This window comes from Muscardinus avellanarius (assembly GCF_963383645.1).
Source record: "Muscardinus avellanarius genome assembly, chromosome: X".
NCBI classification, from domain to species: domain Eukaryota; kingdom Metazoa; phylum Chordata; class Mammalia; order Rodentia; family Gliridae; genus Muscardinus; species Muscardinus avellanarius.
The window spans coordinates 108,078,938-108,095,180 of record NC_137792.1 but is presented as its reverse complement, the minus strand read 5'-3'; the positions used below and the strand labels follow the sequence as shown (position 1 = coordinate 108,095,180).

The window sequence follows — 16,243 nt, the reverse complement described above, 5'->3', positions numbered from 1 at the left end:
ATCCTAGGACTTGGGAGGATGAGACACAAGATCTCAGGTTCGAGGCTAGCTTTGGCAACATAGATAAACCATTTGAAGATAAAAAATAAAAAACAAAAAGGTCTGGGATGTGGCCCAGAGGTAGAATGCCCCTGGATTCAGTCTCCAGTACCACAAAAAAAGGAAGAAGAAAGCAGGGTTTTATTTTGCTAAGTTGCCCAGGCTGGACTCAAACCTGTGATCTTCCTATTCTTAGACTGCCAAGTACTAGAACTACATGTGTATGCCACCACACACCCAGCTTCTCTCCAGCCCTCTCTGCTCACCCTGTATGGCCAGGCCAGGAGCTCAGGAATCTGCTCTAGGCCTCCTTCAGGGAACCTCCTTCCTTAGCATCCGCTCCCATATGAACATGAGACTCACTACCAGCTTTCGGTAGAGATTAAATAAGAGAACTACCTGAAAGAGAATTACTGTCTACAAATGTCCCCTGCCCCCACTCTTGGCTTGCCCCTCAGTCTCATACTCAGCAAGTTCTAATTCCTTTCAGAGTTCCTTGGGGTGAGGCCGGAGGAAGAGAAGGGAGCTGTGTCTTAGAGAAGAAAGTTGTAATCCCTGAAACTCCACAAGAGACACGCAAAGAGAAGCCATGCCAGGGGCAAAGATGTGGGGCGGGGAATGGGAGAGCAGAGGAGGAGGCTGGTGGCTTCAGGCCTATGGAAAGTCAGGACAGGGTAGAGAGGGGCTCTACAGCACAGGGTCCCTCCAGCTGGTCCAAATAGTGCCAGAGGCTGAGAGAAACAAAGGAGGAGGCCTTTGGGCCACACAGGCTGTCTTGACCTATCATTGGCAACTCCTGAGTACTTATCCTGGGCTCATCAGAACCCACCAAGGATGCAGTCCAGCCCTGATTGGGGTTCCAGACACTATCGGCTCCCATCACTATTCTGTCCCCATTACTGTGAGATAGGCTCACAGTTCACACTCATTCTCTACCTCCACAAACCAAACCTGATCTCTGGTACAAAACAAAACAAAATAAAATGGACATTCGGCCTCTGAGCCCTATTTTAATTTTTAGTTTGAACCAAGTCACTGTGCACTTCCTTTAACCTATTTTGATCCTCCTGTCTCAGCCTCCCAATTTTCAAACATATTTTATGCCTAGCTACTTGAATCAGCAGATGTAAAACCCTCAGATACAAAGAGCTAACTGTCCATGATATCATTTTAATAAAAGAGGGCAAATGAAAGCCTGGGAATGTACTCTGTGTGTGTGTGTGTGTGTGTGTGTGTGTGTGTGTGTGTGTGTATGTATACACATGCACATATGCATACCCCGTATAGGATTATGGAAGTATGAAAAAATGTGGAATAATGAATATTAAGTTAGTGAAAGTTGAAAGAAAATACCATGATTTTTAAAAGAATGCACATAGGATAGCCTCTCTCTCTCTCTCTCTCTCTATCTCTATCTCTTTCTCTATCTCTATCTCTTTCTGCTACACCCCCATCCTTTATACTTTTTATTTGGAAACAGGGTCTTGCTAAGTTGCTGAGGTTGACTTTGAACCTATAATCTTGTTTCAGCCTCCTAAGTACTAGGATTACAGGTATGTGTTATCAGGCTCAGCACGTAGAATTTCTTTTATGAGTATGTCTAAAGTTACACAGATATTTGTGTGCAACTATAAAGATAATACCTTAGAAATATTTTAAAGAGATGAGTAAAAATATTCTAGGGAAATATCTTATCCAAAGAAAATAAGGTAACAGTATTACTGACAAGATTGACTTTAACACCAAGTCTTATTAGAGATAAGAGCCATTTATTAGTGATTATATTAGTCAGGTTTCTCCAGAGATACTGAACCAATAAAATATATATAGATAAAAATATATGAAAGTGGATATATTAGGGAATTGACTCACTCTTATTATGGTGGTTGAGAAGTCCCACGACAGGCCATCTGCAGACTGGAGACCCTGATTTTTTGGTAGAATGGTTCAGCCCAAGTCCAAAGGCCTCAGAATCATGGAAGCCAAAGACGTACTTCTCAACCTGAGGCCCAGACCCTGAGCACCTGGGGGACTATAGGAGTTAAATTCTGGAGCCGAGTGTGGTGGTGCACGCTTGTAATCCCAGCATTTGGGAGGCTGAAACAGGAGGATCTGGGTTCGAGGCCAGCCTCAGCTACTTACTGAGGCCCTTTGTAACTCAGTGAGACCCTGTTTCAAAATAAAGAATAAAAAATAGGGCTGAGTGTGTCACCTGGAGGTAAAATACCCCTGGGTTCCTTCCATCCCCGGTACCACAGGGGAAAAAAAAAACATAAGTTGCTTCAGGCACAGTGGCACACACTTATACTTAGGCACTGGGGAATCTGAGGCAGGAGGATTGCAGGTTTGAGGTCAGCTTGGACAACTTAATGAGACCTTGTGTCAATCTGGATAATGAGAACTCTGGATCCAACCACCAGTACTGGAGGGAAAAAAGTTGGTATCTTATTCTCATTTTGAAATGGATTTGTTGTACTTATATTGATTTATAGGAGCTCTTCATGTAAATGGGAAACGAGCCCTTTGTTTGGACAATTTGCAGCAAATATTTTCCCAAGGTTTGCATTTGTCTTTTCCATTACTTGCCATTGTTTGCTTATTTTTTGCCTACCAGCAGATTTTATTTTTATGTAGTTGAAACTTTTTGTTGTTTTTGCTCCTGTATATTTTGTTAAACTTACAAAGGTCTTATTTACTGCAGGATTCTGATAAAATATCTCCCAAGGTTTATTTAAATTATTGTTATAATTACATATTTACATTGAAAATTCCAAGTAGGAAGAGATATTTGCAACTGTATACATATAACTGGCATCTATTCATAATATATAAAGAATTCCTAGAAATCAATGACAAGAAGAAACCCAATAGAAAAATGAATAAAAGGTAGAAGCATACAATTCAGAGAAGAAATCTAAGTGGTCAATAAATGTGTGGAAAGCCACTTATTTCTCTAGTAATTTAGGAAAAAAATTAAACAACACTCTTTTGAACTCATCAGATTGGCAACAATTTTTTTTTTTTTTTTGCGGGTCTGGGATTGGAACCCAGGGCCATTCGACCTCCGAGCTACACCCCCTGCCCTAGTTTTTAGTCTTTATTTGAAACCGGGTCTCACTGAGTTGCAGAGGGCCTCACTAAGTAGCTGAGGCTGTCCGTGAACTGCGATCCTCCGGTCTCAGCCTCCCAAATGCTGGGATTACAAGCGTGCGCCACCACGCCCGGCAATTGGCAACAATTTTAAAGTCTTAGAATCGAGAGTGGTGAGGATGGTGTGAGGAAACTGTAGGTGGAAATATAAATTGTTGTGATCACTTTAGAAAGCAGATTGCCGATATCTATTAAAATTGAAATGCTAAACCAGGTGTAGTGGCACACACTTGTAATCCCAGCATTTGGGAGGCTGAGACAGGAGGATCATGGTTCATGGACATTCTCAACTACTTAGTGAGGCCCTTTGCAACTCAGTGAGACTCTGTTTCAAAATAAAGAATAAGCCGGGTGTGGTGGCGCACGCTTGTAATCCCCGCGCTTGGGAGGCTGAGACAGGAGGATTGCACGGGTTCCAAGCCAGCCTCAGCTACTTAGTGAGGCTCTCAGCAACTTCGTGAGACCCTGTTTCCAAATAAAATATTAAAAAAAATGTCTGGGAGTATAGCCTGGAGGTAGAAAGCCTCTGGGTTCCACCCCCAGTACCACAAAAAAAAAAAAAAAAAAAAAAGAAAGAAAGAAAGAAAGAAAGAAAGAAAGAATAAAAAATAAGGCTGGGTGTGTAGCTTGGAGGTAGAATGCCTCTGGGTTCCATCCCCAGGACTGCAAATAAATAAATAAATAAATAAATAAATAAATAAGAAAAATAGGGCTGGGCTGTAGCTTGAAGGTAGAATGCCCCAGGGGCTGCATCTCTAGTATAGCAAAAAAGAAAGAAAGAAAGAAAGAAAGAAAGAAAGAAAGAAAGAAAGAAAGAAAGAAAGAAAGAAAGAGACGGAGGGAGGGAGGAAGGACGGAAGGAAGGAAGGAAGGAAGGAAGGAAGGAAGGAAGGAAGAAATCCAGAGTAGCTCTGTTAATTGTTTTTCTTGTAGTACTGGGGATGGAACCCAGGGGCATTCTACCTCCGAGCTACACCCCTAGCTCTCTTTTTTATTCTTTATTTTGAAACATGGTCTTACTGAGTTGCAAAGGGCCTCACTAAGTAGCTGAGCCTGTCTAAGAACCGCGATCCTCCTGTCTCAGGCTCCTGAATGCTGGGATTACAAGCATGTGCCACCATACCTGGTTTAGCTATCTAATCCCAGTACTTGGGAGTCTGAGACAGGATGCTCACAGGTTAGAGGCCAACCTCATCAATTCATCAAGCCCATTAGCAACTTTGTGAGACCTTGTTTCAAAATAAGCAATAAATTAGGTTTGAGGGTGTAACACAGAAGTATAATATGCCTAGATTAAATCCCCAGCAGCTCCCCCCCCCCCGAAGGAATAATTGTCAGAGATAAATTGGGCATTCAGCTACTTAAGAGGCAGAAGCAGGAGGATTGAAAATCTAAGGCCAGCCTGCGAAAGTTAGTGAGATCCTATCTTGTTAGGTTTTTATTAAAGTAAAATAAAAAATAGCTGGCTGTGGTGGTGCATTCTTGTAATCCCAGCATTTGGGAGGCTGAGGTTGGAGGATCGGGGTTTGCAAACAGTCTTAGCTACTTAGTGAGGCCCTCTACAGTGTAGCTCGGAGGAGTGAGTCCCTCACAGTGTAACTTAGTGAGTCCCCCCTTAGTGTAGCTCAGAGGGTTCCATCCCCAGACCTGCAAAATAAATAAATAAATAAATAAATAGCCGAGCATGGTGGTGCACGCTTGTAATCCCCACGCTTGGGAGGCAGAGACAGGAGGATTGCACAGGTTCGAAGCCAGCTGCACTGGCTTAGGAGACCCTGTTTCCAATAATAAAAAATAGGTCTGGGAGTGTAGCCCAGAGGTAGAAGGGCTTCCAGGAACCCCAGTACCACCAAAATAAAATAAATAAATAAATAAATAATTTAATTAATAAAATTTAAAAGGCTGGGGATGTAGTTTAATGGTACAGAAAATACAAGTTCAATCCCCAGTACTTTATGCAAACCGAAAATTATAAGTAGGAATACTACATTAATGATAGAAGACATGATAATTCTTAATGTGCACATACCAAACAACAACGTGTTAGAGCAGAAAAAAAGACACGAAGCAAAAACTGATAAAACTGCAACTCTAATAGAATAGACATCATGTAAAATATACCCTTAGACCACAGCAAAATTAAATTAGCTATCAATACAGAAAGATATCTGAAAAACATCAAAATATTTGAAGATTAAACAGCATACTGAGGCTGAGACAGAGGGATCAAAGACTGGAGGCCAGTATGAGAATCTTAGTGATGATCCATTTCAAGATAAAACAAATAAAAAGGGCTGGGGTATTCTAGGATATAATCCCTGGGTTATATCCCCAGTGCCATAAAAAGTTTCTTTCTATATCGTTTATGGGTCAAAGAAGAAGTCTCAAGAGAAGAAAATATTTTGAAATAAATAAAAATGAAAGCACAGTTTCCCAAGATTTGTGGGTTGCAGCAAAAGGAGTGCTTCGAGGAAAATGTGTAGCATTAAATGGAAATTTTGGAAAATAAGAATGATCTAAAGTTAATTCTCTAGAATTCCATGTTAGAAATCTAGAAAAAGAGAAGCAAATCAAGTTCGAAGTCAGCAAGAGAAAACACCTAATAAAATTGGAGATGAAATTTAATTCAGAACAGTAGAGAGAAATCAAAACCTAAAGCTGGTTTTCTGAAAGATCAAGATTGATAAACCCTAGAGAAATGAATAAACAAAATTACTAATGGCAGAAATTAAAGAGGAGTTATTGCTAAGGATCTTTATGAATTAAAAGGGAAATACAGAAACATTGTGGACAACTCCATGGCTACAAATGTGAAGGGCCCCAGTCCATGGCTTGCTTTTAATCAATAGGATATGACAAAAATGATGGGAGGACCACTTCTGAGAGTAAGTGATAAAACGGCCATGTCTTCTCTTTTGAGTGCTCTGAGCTCTCTCTTACTGTATGCTTCTGTCTCCATCTTTCCCACTCTCACTAGCTGTCCTGCCATGAGGATCTAGTGATTCAGGAGGCAAAAGGATGGTAAGTTCGAGACTAGCCTAGGCAACTTAGTGAAACCCAGTCTCAAAAATAAGAAAGTGCTGGGTATGTGACTCAGTTGTAGAGCACTCCTGGGTTAAATCTCAGTATTGCCAAATAATATCTAAGAACTCCAGATGAAAAAGGAAATCATATAGAGGAACAAACAAGAAAACCTAAAGGCAGAGAAAGGAGGTGGGGGGAGGAAAATCTCTAAAACACACAATGTACTTAAACATATCGAAGTCAACCACTAATCCAAGCAAGGGTTGGGGGAAGGATGGGGAGGGAATGGGGTGGGAATTGGGTAGGGGTTAAATCGGTGATGTGTACATGTATGTACACACACGTTTCTTACCCCAATATGATGTATGAATATAATGCACCAAGAAAAAAGTAAAAAAATAACTAAATAAATAAAAATATTTTTTTCTTTTTTTTTTAGGTGAAACTGTTCTGTGAGATTATCATTGTTAATTCTGGATAAATTGCTATAATACTAGATGTCAACCACTAAGCCAAGCATGGGAAGGAGGGATGGGGAGGGAACGGGGTAGGGATCGGGTAGGGGCTAACTGGGCGATGTGTACACGTATGTCTACAAAAGTTTTTTTTTTTTTATCCCATTATGATGTATGAATACAGTGCACCAATAAAAAAATAAATTAAAAAATAAATAAAAATAAAATGAGCTAGGGTGTAACTGAGTGGTAGAGTATACTGCCCAGTATGTGGTAGTCTCTATTTTAAAAATTCCATCATGGCAGGCAAAAAAAAAGACATAGATCTACATGTAGCAAAATTGTCACGTTTCCAAAGATTGTTAAGTGAAAATTTATATATTTATTTTTGTGGTACTATTAGACCAGAGGACTTGCAGCTTCACATAGATACAGGCAAAAACTTTCTTAACAAGACCCACAAGAAACTAAAAGTCGGATCAATACATGGGATCGCATTAAACTGGTAGTAGAGATTGAATCCAGGAATATTTTACCTCTGAGCTAAATCCCAAGTCCTATTTTATTTATTTTTGAAACAGGGTCCTACTAAGTTGCTGAGGTTGGTCTCAAATCTGTGATCTTCTGGCCTCAGCCTCTCAATTACTGAGATTACAGCCGTGGGCCACCACACCCAGTTTGAGTGAAAATTTAAATTGTGAAAGGATACATTTATTATGATATTGCTTAAGTGGTTTAAAACACACGAAACAATAATCTGTGTTGGTTGCAGAAATATTTGTACGTAGAAACAGATAAACAGACATGGGTGAGAGGGAATCAACTTTCAAGTAGGGCTTATTTGAGGGAAAGAAGTGAGAATGAATAGGATAAAGTGAAGGTTTGGGCCATAAATTCTGTTCCCAAAAGAGAAGAATCTGAGAATCTGAAGGAAATAGAATTTTCTGGATTTTTTGGTGGTACTGGGGATAGAACCCTTCTACCTCCTGGCTATACTCCCAGACCTACTTTATATTTTTTTTATTTGGAAACAAGGTCCCTTAAGCCAGCAAGGCTGGCTTCGAACCTGTACGATTCTTCTGCCTCCACCTCCCAAATGCATGGATTACAAGCGTGCACCACCATGCCCAGCAATTTTCTGGATTTTTATCATAGGTGCATTCAAATGTGTTTTTTATATGCTGTGCATATATTTTATATTGTATGATACTGTATGTTTGAAATACATTATTTTATAAAAAAATCCTCTCGAGTACAAAAATGAATATACATTAGATCAGCCTTATTTTATTTGATCTCCTCATATGCTTATTTATTTTGCAGTCTATATGATCCATTTATACCATATGTGTGGGTTAGGTCTCCCACTACAATTGCAGATGTTTTACCCTATCTCTTTATTTTCTTTCATGGATTTCAAAACAACATTGTTTGACACATAAATCTTCATGTCTATTATATCTTCCTTTTTTTTTTTCGCAGTACTGGAGATTGAACATTGAACCCAGGAGCATTCTACCTCTGAGCTGTACCTCCAGCCCTATTTTTTATTCTTTATTTTGATGCAGGGTCTCACTGAGTTCCAAAGAACCTCACTAAGTAGCTGTTGGGATTACAGCCTCAGTTACTTAGTGAGGCCCTTTGAAACTCGATGAGACCTGGTTTCAAAATAAATAATAAAAAATAGGGCAGGGGGTGTAGCTCAGAGATTGAATGTCCCTGGGTTCCATCCCCAGACCCGCCCCCCCCTAAAAAAAAAAGCAAGCGTGCATTACTATGCCTGGCTTTATTCTTTATTTTGAAACAAGGTCTCAATAAATTGCAGGGGAGTGCTCACTAAGTAGCTGAGGCTGGCCATGAACCTGTGATCCCCCTGTCTCAGCCTTCCAAGTATTGAGATTACAAGCCTGTATCACCATCCTGGCTTATCTTCTTCAGTGAACAAAACAACCTGCTTTGTTCTCTTAGATGTTTTGTACTTTGACCTCTTGATTTTTTATATTAATTTACAATTTTCTCTTATTTCTTTTCTTTTTTTATTCTTCTTTCCTTTATGTCCCTCTTTCCTTTCCTTTTTTCCTGTTAGTATTTACCTGGCATGTATTTCTAGCCCTATTTCTACTTCAGGTGAAATGCATATAGATAACATATAAGTGAACTTTTAAAAAATGAAATGATCAAAATGAGAGTTTACTTTTTAATAGATTTTTTTTTTGCAGTACTAGGGAGGGATCCCAGGGGCATTTTAACTCTGAGTTACACCCCCAGACCTATTTTTTATTATTATTTTTTTATTTTTTGGTGGTACTGGGGGTGGAACCCAGGGGCGTTTCTACCTCCAGGCTATACTCCCAGAACTATTTTATACTTTATTTGGAAACAGGGTCGTATTAAGTTGCCAAGAGCCTCACTAAGTAACTGAGGCTGGCTTCGAACCTTTGCGATACTCCTGTCTCAGCCTCCCAAGCTCTGGGATTAGAAGCATGTGCCATCAGATCCGGCTTCGTCTTTATTTTGAAACAGGGTCTCACTGAGTTGCAAAGGGCCTCACTATGTAGCTGAGGCTGGCCACAAACCAAGATCCTCCTGTCTCAGCCTCCAAATGCTGGGATGTGCCACCACGCTCTGCTTTATAATAGATTTTAACACATAATATATATGGATATATTTCTTTTTCATGTCCTTTCATCTTTTCCCGTACCTCATTTCTTGACCTTGTTAAGCTGAGTTTTTCTACTGGTTGCAAATAGTATTCTTTTATTGGTTTAAAATTTATACATCTATTTCTATTCTGTTGTTACCCTTAAACATTTTTTTGTTTTATTATGTATCATATTTCCTGTAAGGCTTAAACTTTGCTACTGCTGGGAACATAGGAACTATACACTGGCTCTGAATGTTAGAGTATAATTTAAAGTGTTCAAAGTTCAGTAAAATTGTTTAAGTCCAAAAGGCATAAGTATAATATGTTTTAACTGCGGTGAAATTACCATAATGTGAAGCTGCGTTGCATTTGATGACTGATCGTTTTTTCTGGGTAGAGAAGTTTAATTCTGAGATCAACAGCAACAAATTAGTCTGCAAACAACTTCAATCTGTTTAAACCATCACGGTTTTTTTTTTTGGGGGGGGGGTTGGAAGAGTTTACTGGAACCCAAAATATCGTTGCACACTCTTAATACTCCTGGACAGACCATAACATAAAACATGGGATGCGATATAGCAATATACTTATTCTCACATTCTAGTTAATCAGAAAAAATCTGCAGATTTCATTTTATTCAAGAAAAAAAAAAAAAACGAGCCGACAGGAATGCGGCTAAATGTTCAACGTTGGTAACATTTTCCCTGTCCTTTTCTGCATCCTTGACTTCATCATTTTAAATAAAATAATGCTTTTGGGCCCACCCCGATTCGTGGAGAGCAGCTGCGGCCCTCCCCCCCCCCCCCGCCACATCAAGGGGCGGGACCTAGCGACGTCACAATCACTTCCGCCACCGCAGTCACCGCCCCTCCCGCTGCTGTCTGGCGGGGGAGGAGTCGGGAACTGGGGAGCAGCGGCTCTGGCGGTCGTGGCGGTCGGAGGTCCTGGAGCCCTGATCTTCTGAAGAACGTGCGGCTGTTGGGGCTGGGTGAGTGAAAGGCGGTTTGTGTCTGAGGTGCATCCAGGCGTTGGCGGCAGGGCGAGTGGCAGGGCAGGGGCGCGGGGATCTGGGGGTGGGGGAATCCAGCAAACCCCTTTTTAGGTTCGCCCCTCGGAAATGGGTGGGGCGGATTGGGGACTTGACTGCGGAGTGAGGCCCCGGGCCTCCCTAGGTCCGGTCGGGGGCAGCATCTTCCGCCACCCTCCTTTCAAGCTGCAGGGCCCCTACCCTAATGGCTTTCGAGATTATTTGAAAGGCGAGTGGTGGTCGCGGCCCTCTGCCACTTCCCGCCTCTCCTTCCTCCTGGCCCTCCTTGCAGAACACTCGGTGGCCTTTCTCCCCCAGTTTTGCTGTTGTCTTGCCTAATGGTTAACGATTGTTAGGGGGAAATATTGTTCCCAGGGAGAGAATTGTCAGATACGATATGATTCCCGTGGAAAAACCAGGTCCCACACACGCCCTTTCCTTTCTTTACCCCCTTCCCTGCCACAAGGATTTGGGTCTGCCCTTTAAGCTGATAACGTTTTTTGCTTGCCCCTCATTATGACATCACACGCCCCCTCCCCCATGTCATGTCTCGTGTGCGTAAGCACACGCAACCTTCATTGGCAGCCCCCTCCCTGCCCCTCCATCTTTAAGGTTCCAGGGAGGGGGGGGTTTCTTCCCCTGCGCATGCGCAGACACGAGCACACCCTCATACACCCTCCAATGCTTTCCCCCACACACGTGTGCGCATGCACACATGGCCTCAGACCCTCTGCTGCCTTCCCCTCCCCTTACCCCCTACTACATACACACCTTAAGATCCCGCCCCTCCCATCTCTGTGTGCTTTTGCATGCGTGCATGCGTATGTACACACACACACACACACACACACACACACACACACATACACACACACACACACACACACACACGGGACTACTCTCCTCCCTGCCTGCTACGAACACACATAAGAACAGCCTTCACTGCTGGCCACTGACACACACACACCTCACATGCTGTGCTGTCCTTCCCGCTCTCATCTGCCACTTAAATCACACAGCCTTCTTTACTGGTCCCTGCTGTGAGCTCTCACACCCTCCTAGAAATCCCTCTTGGTGACACCATCCTTCTTCCCTCTTGCTGTATTCACACAAGCAGCCGTTCTTTGATTGCTGGCCTCCTTTCCATCTGTATTTTCTCACTGTTGTCACTCTCCATTTTGATGATCTCCCTCTCTCTCTCTCTCTCTCTCTCTCTCTCTCTCTCTCTCTCTCACACACACACACACACACACACACACACACCCTCTTCTCCATTGCCATCATGCCCTTCCCTGTCTGTGACATACACATAGATGCATAAATGCAGGCTTCCTTACACAGTTCCAGCTGCCACATGTACAGACACACAAACACTCCCCTACACACACACAAACTCCCACACACCTCCAGGATGGGTCTCATTTTAACACACCCCTTCACCCCTTTCCCATAGAGACATTCCTCCATTGTGGGATGGCTGGCCCCCCTTCCACCTATCCCCCGCCTGAGAGCAATGCAGGTGCTCAGGTACACTCAGTGATCTATATTTTTCCACTAGATTCCAATTTGCATTTCCCCTCTGTCTGCAGAACTCAGAGAAACAAACACCCCATTAAAACCCCACAACAGCCTTTCCTCTTCTATGTTGGCACAGTTCCATAGTACTTCACCCACCTTCTCAGTGTGCAGTCACCACCCCTTCTGTCACCTTCTCCCCTAAGTCTGACTTTCATGCAAACCCAATTTTTAATTCTTTTGCCAACATTAAAAATGTGTTCCAGGTCTACACCTGACAGTCAGTGGAATGCTCCTCCAAGCCTTAGAAGAAAGTGAAACTAAGTTTAAAGGCCCCCTGTCCCTTCTGTTACCTGCCTGCTGAAGTGAAAATAGATCTCCCTGCTCCTTTATTTTGAACTGATTTGACTTTCCTAGCTCACCAACGTGTACAGTGAGCAGGAACCTTTCCACCTGAGTCCCAGCTGTATTGGAAACCCTCCTGAGCCAGAGCAATGGGTCAGGAATCTAGCAAGCCTGTATGGCCCAAACCAGCAGGAGGGTATCAATCCAATACAGGCAGGAGGTATGGAAGGAGGCATGCTTATGTCAGTTTCAGGCCATCCATGAGCCAGCAGGAAAGGATTGCCAGCCAGAGAAAGACGGCATCAGAAGTCCCAATGCACAGATCAGCCCCCAGTCAAACCACCAAGAGGAGCCGTTCGCCATTTTCCATCACCCGACGTAGTTGGGACGACAGTGAGAACTCGGGAACCAGCCTGAATGTTGATAATGAGGACTATTCCAGGTACCCGCCGAGAGAGTACAGGGCCTCGGGTGGCAGAAGAGGAATTGCTTATGGACATATTGACACTTTTGGGGCAGACGATAGTGAGGAGGAGGGGGCTGGGCCTGTTGAGCGACCGCCAGTGAGAGGAAAAGCTGGCAAGTTTAAGGATGATAAGCTGTATGACCCAGAGAAAGAGGCCAGATCCCTGGCAGGGGTGCCTCCCCGCTTCTCTAATTTTAACCGCGATGTGACAGACGAGGGGGACAATTTAGACCCAGCCCCTGCAGCAAGATGTTCTGTTAGCAGAGCTGAATTCCTGAAGCAAAATAGAGTGGCCTCGCTGATGTCTTCTGCTGAAGACAAGGTGACCACAAATGGTGGCAGCTTGGAGAGGGAGAGACAGGGGCAGAATTTACCTGTGCGCCGTGGTAGGGCTCCTGTAAGTATTTGTGGTGGTGGGGAAAACACCCCAAAGAGTGCAGAGGAACCAGTGGTAAGGCCAAAAGTCCGAAATCTGGCCAGTCCAAACTGCGTGAAACCAAAAATATTTTTTGATACTGATGATGATGACGATATGCCACACAGTACTTCCAGGTGGAGGGATGCTGCCACTGTGGATGAAGGCCACTTGGATGGCCTCGCAAGGAGAGGCAGAGGTGTGAGTACCAGCAGCTACCCTGAGCCAAAGTACTTTGAAGACAACAGGAACCCAAGGAATGGCAAAGTGAAACCCGAGAAGGTGCCAAGACGGCGTCGAACCATGGTCGATACTGACTTCTGGACGTACAATGACGATTACTACAAATACTGCGATGAAGACTCTGACAGTGACAAGGAGTGGATTGCTGCTCTGCGCAAGAAGTACCGAAGTCGAGAGCAAACCCCATCCTCCAGTGGAGAAAGTTGGGAGACTCTTCCGGGAAAGGAAGAACGAGAAGCCGTGCAAGCTAGAGTAAGCACCTCCAGCGCCATCCCTGGTCCAGCTGCTGGAGCCACCAACATGGCTGGTGCCGGTGCTGGTGCCGGTGCCGGTGCCGGTGCCAGTGCCAGTAGCGACAGCAGCAGCTATCTTGAGGAAGTTCGAGAACCATCCCTTCAGGAAGATGAGCAGACATCCCTGGAAGATGGAGAGATTCCGTGGCTCCATTACAATGAGCGTGAGAGCAGCAGCGAGGGTGATAATGATTCTAGGCAGGGGTTGATGCAGCCTGGGGTCTTCATGCTGGATGGTAACAACAACCTCGAAGATGACTCAAGTGTGAGCGAAGACCTTGAAGTGGACTGGAGCCTCTTTGATGGATTCGCAGATGGCCTCGGAGTAGCCGAAGCCATTTCCTACGTGGATCCTCAGTTCCTCACTTACATGGCCCTTGAAGAGCGCCTAGCCCAGGCGATGGAGACTGCGCTTGCGCACTTGGAGTCTCTTGCAGTGGATGTCGAGGTGGCCAACCCACCAGCAAGCAAGGAGAGCATCGACGCGCTTCCCGAGATTCTGGTCACTGAAGATCACGGTGCAGTCGGGCAGGAGATGTGCTGCCCCATCTGCTGCAGTGAATATGTGAAGGGAGAGGTGGCGACCGAGCTGCCCTGCCACCACTACTTCCACAAGCCATGCGTGTCCATCTGGCTTCAGAAGTCAGGCACCTGCCCCGTGTGCCGCTGCATGTTCCCCCCGCCACTCTAAAGACCAAGGTTGTTTACTCCTGGTCTGATTTTCCCCATCCAAAACCCACAATACTGCAGGAGCCCTCTCAAAAGTAACAACGGCGATGAAACCAATCGGTCAATTAGACTAAACCTGTTGATTCCTTGTGATTTTTTTCCCACTGTGAAAACAAACAGTTGTGTACAATTGCATTAAAAATCATACTATCTGCTAGAGGTTAGAAAGGGAGAACTAAACTTTCTAAATGCTACTTGAGATTCCAGCAAGAACATTCATTTTCTAACCCCAAAATTGAAATAAAATGGCATTTGTTTTCTTCAGTAGAGTATGTTGCTGTTCATTGTAATGTCAAGTTTATCTTGTCAATCTGTTTGAAAGGCAAAATCATTTTCGTTGCATGTTCTGGGTTAATGTACCTGTAATTGCAATGCCGTAAAAGCTTATTAAAGTTCTTCTTTTGATTTTACATGGTATAAGAGAATTGTTTGGTTTTGTCTGAAATGGTACCAGGTCCCTTTAGAGTCGATCCATTGTATTTGCATCAAAAGTAGTTTTTTGGTGCTCCTAACAGGAGGACACTTTAGTGTTCACTGGGCATGCTGACTCCAAAAGAGAAAAAGATGAAGATAATGACTTTTTAAAAGTAGAATAAAGGGTATACTTGTCTAACTACTGTAGCGGAAAGGTCAAGTACAGAAAGAAGGAAAGAAAAGCCACAATGAGAAATCATGTAAAAAATACAGAACACAATGGTAGGAATAAATTCAAACAGCATGGGGATGAATGAGTTAAAGTCACCTTTATGAAAACTAGATACTCTCAGAGGGGATGGGTTAAAAAATAGAGCTATGTGTCAATTATGTACCTTCACATAGTGACACAGATAGGGATAGGAAAATGTGTACCAGAAAGGTGCTATATGGAAATAGAGGTAGCCACCTACACACAGTGAACAGGCTTTTAACGTTTGGCCATATTTGCTTGAGATCACTCTCCCTTCTTTCCCTCCAATAAAGAAAAATTTCAGGCACAGTTGAAGTTCCTTATCCCACAATATTTGTCTTTAACCCTCTACACACAGGTAAGCACTATTCAGGAAATGGTGTGTTCTCATCGGTGTCTGTAGTTGTATATGCAAGTATGTGTGTATGTGTATGTATATGTATATATGGGTATTTGTGTATAAATCTATAACCAGTAGAGTATTTTTTACTGGGGATGGAACTCAAGAGCACTCAGCCTCCGAGCTATACCCTCAGTCCTATTTTTCATTCTTTATTTTGAAACAGGGTCTGACTAAGTTGCGGAGGACCTCACTAAGTAGCTGAGGCTGTCTGCGAACCATGATCTTCCTATCTCAACTTCCCAAGTACTGGGAATACAAGTGTGTGCCACCATGCCTGGCCCAATAGGGTATGTTTTTAAATGGACATAATTGATAGAATGTGTGTTCTCACTTTGCAACTTGAATTGTTTTTACTCAACATTACTATTATTATTATTATTACTATATATTATTATTACTATTTTGGTACTAGGGATTGAATCCAGGGGCATTCTGCATTCTACTTTGGATTATATCCCCAGCCCTTTTTTTATTTTGAGGCAGGGTCTCAGTAAGTTGCTGAGGCTGGCTTCGAACCTGTGATCTTCCTGTCTCAGCCTCTCAAGTGCTGGGATTACAGGTATGCAACACCATACCCGGCAATGAGACTTAAGCCATTTTGATAGATGTAGATCTAGTTCAGGCATTTCTAACGACTGTATATGAAATATTCAGTTTATGAATTACCACAATTTATTGATCCAATTTATGGTGGGTAGACATTTAGGTTCTCACCAACATTTTGTGGCAATGAACATATGAGAAAGCTGTCCCTTTGTACACAGGTGTGAGTTTCTCTGGGAGTAAGTACATGGGAATGAAAGGTCAGCGACCCTGGGTTTGAGTATC

General features: G+C 43.2%; 1 protein-coding gene across 1 annotated transcript; it reads left to right on the top strand.

The window, feature by feature from the left end:
* Positions 1 to 12,348: 12,348 nt before the first annotated feature.
* On the top strand, positions 12,349 to 14,307 carry PJA1 (praja ring finger ubiquitin ligase 1; the record flags this gene model as incomplete). Its single annotated transcript, XM_080719158.1, has 2 exons — positions 12,349 to 12,641; positions 13,209 to 14,307. 2 exons carry the CDS (start codon positions 12,349 to 12,351, stop codon positions 14,305 to 14,307), a joined length of 1,392 nt encoding a protein of 463 aa, XP_080575284.1.
* Between the last annotated feature and the right edge of the window lie 1,936 nt (positions 14,308 to 16,243).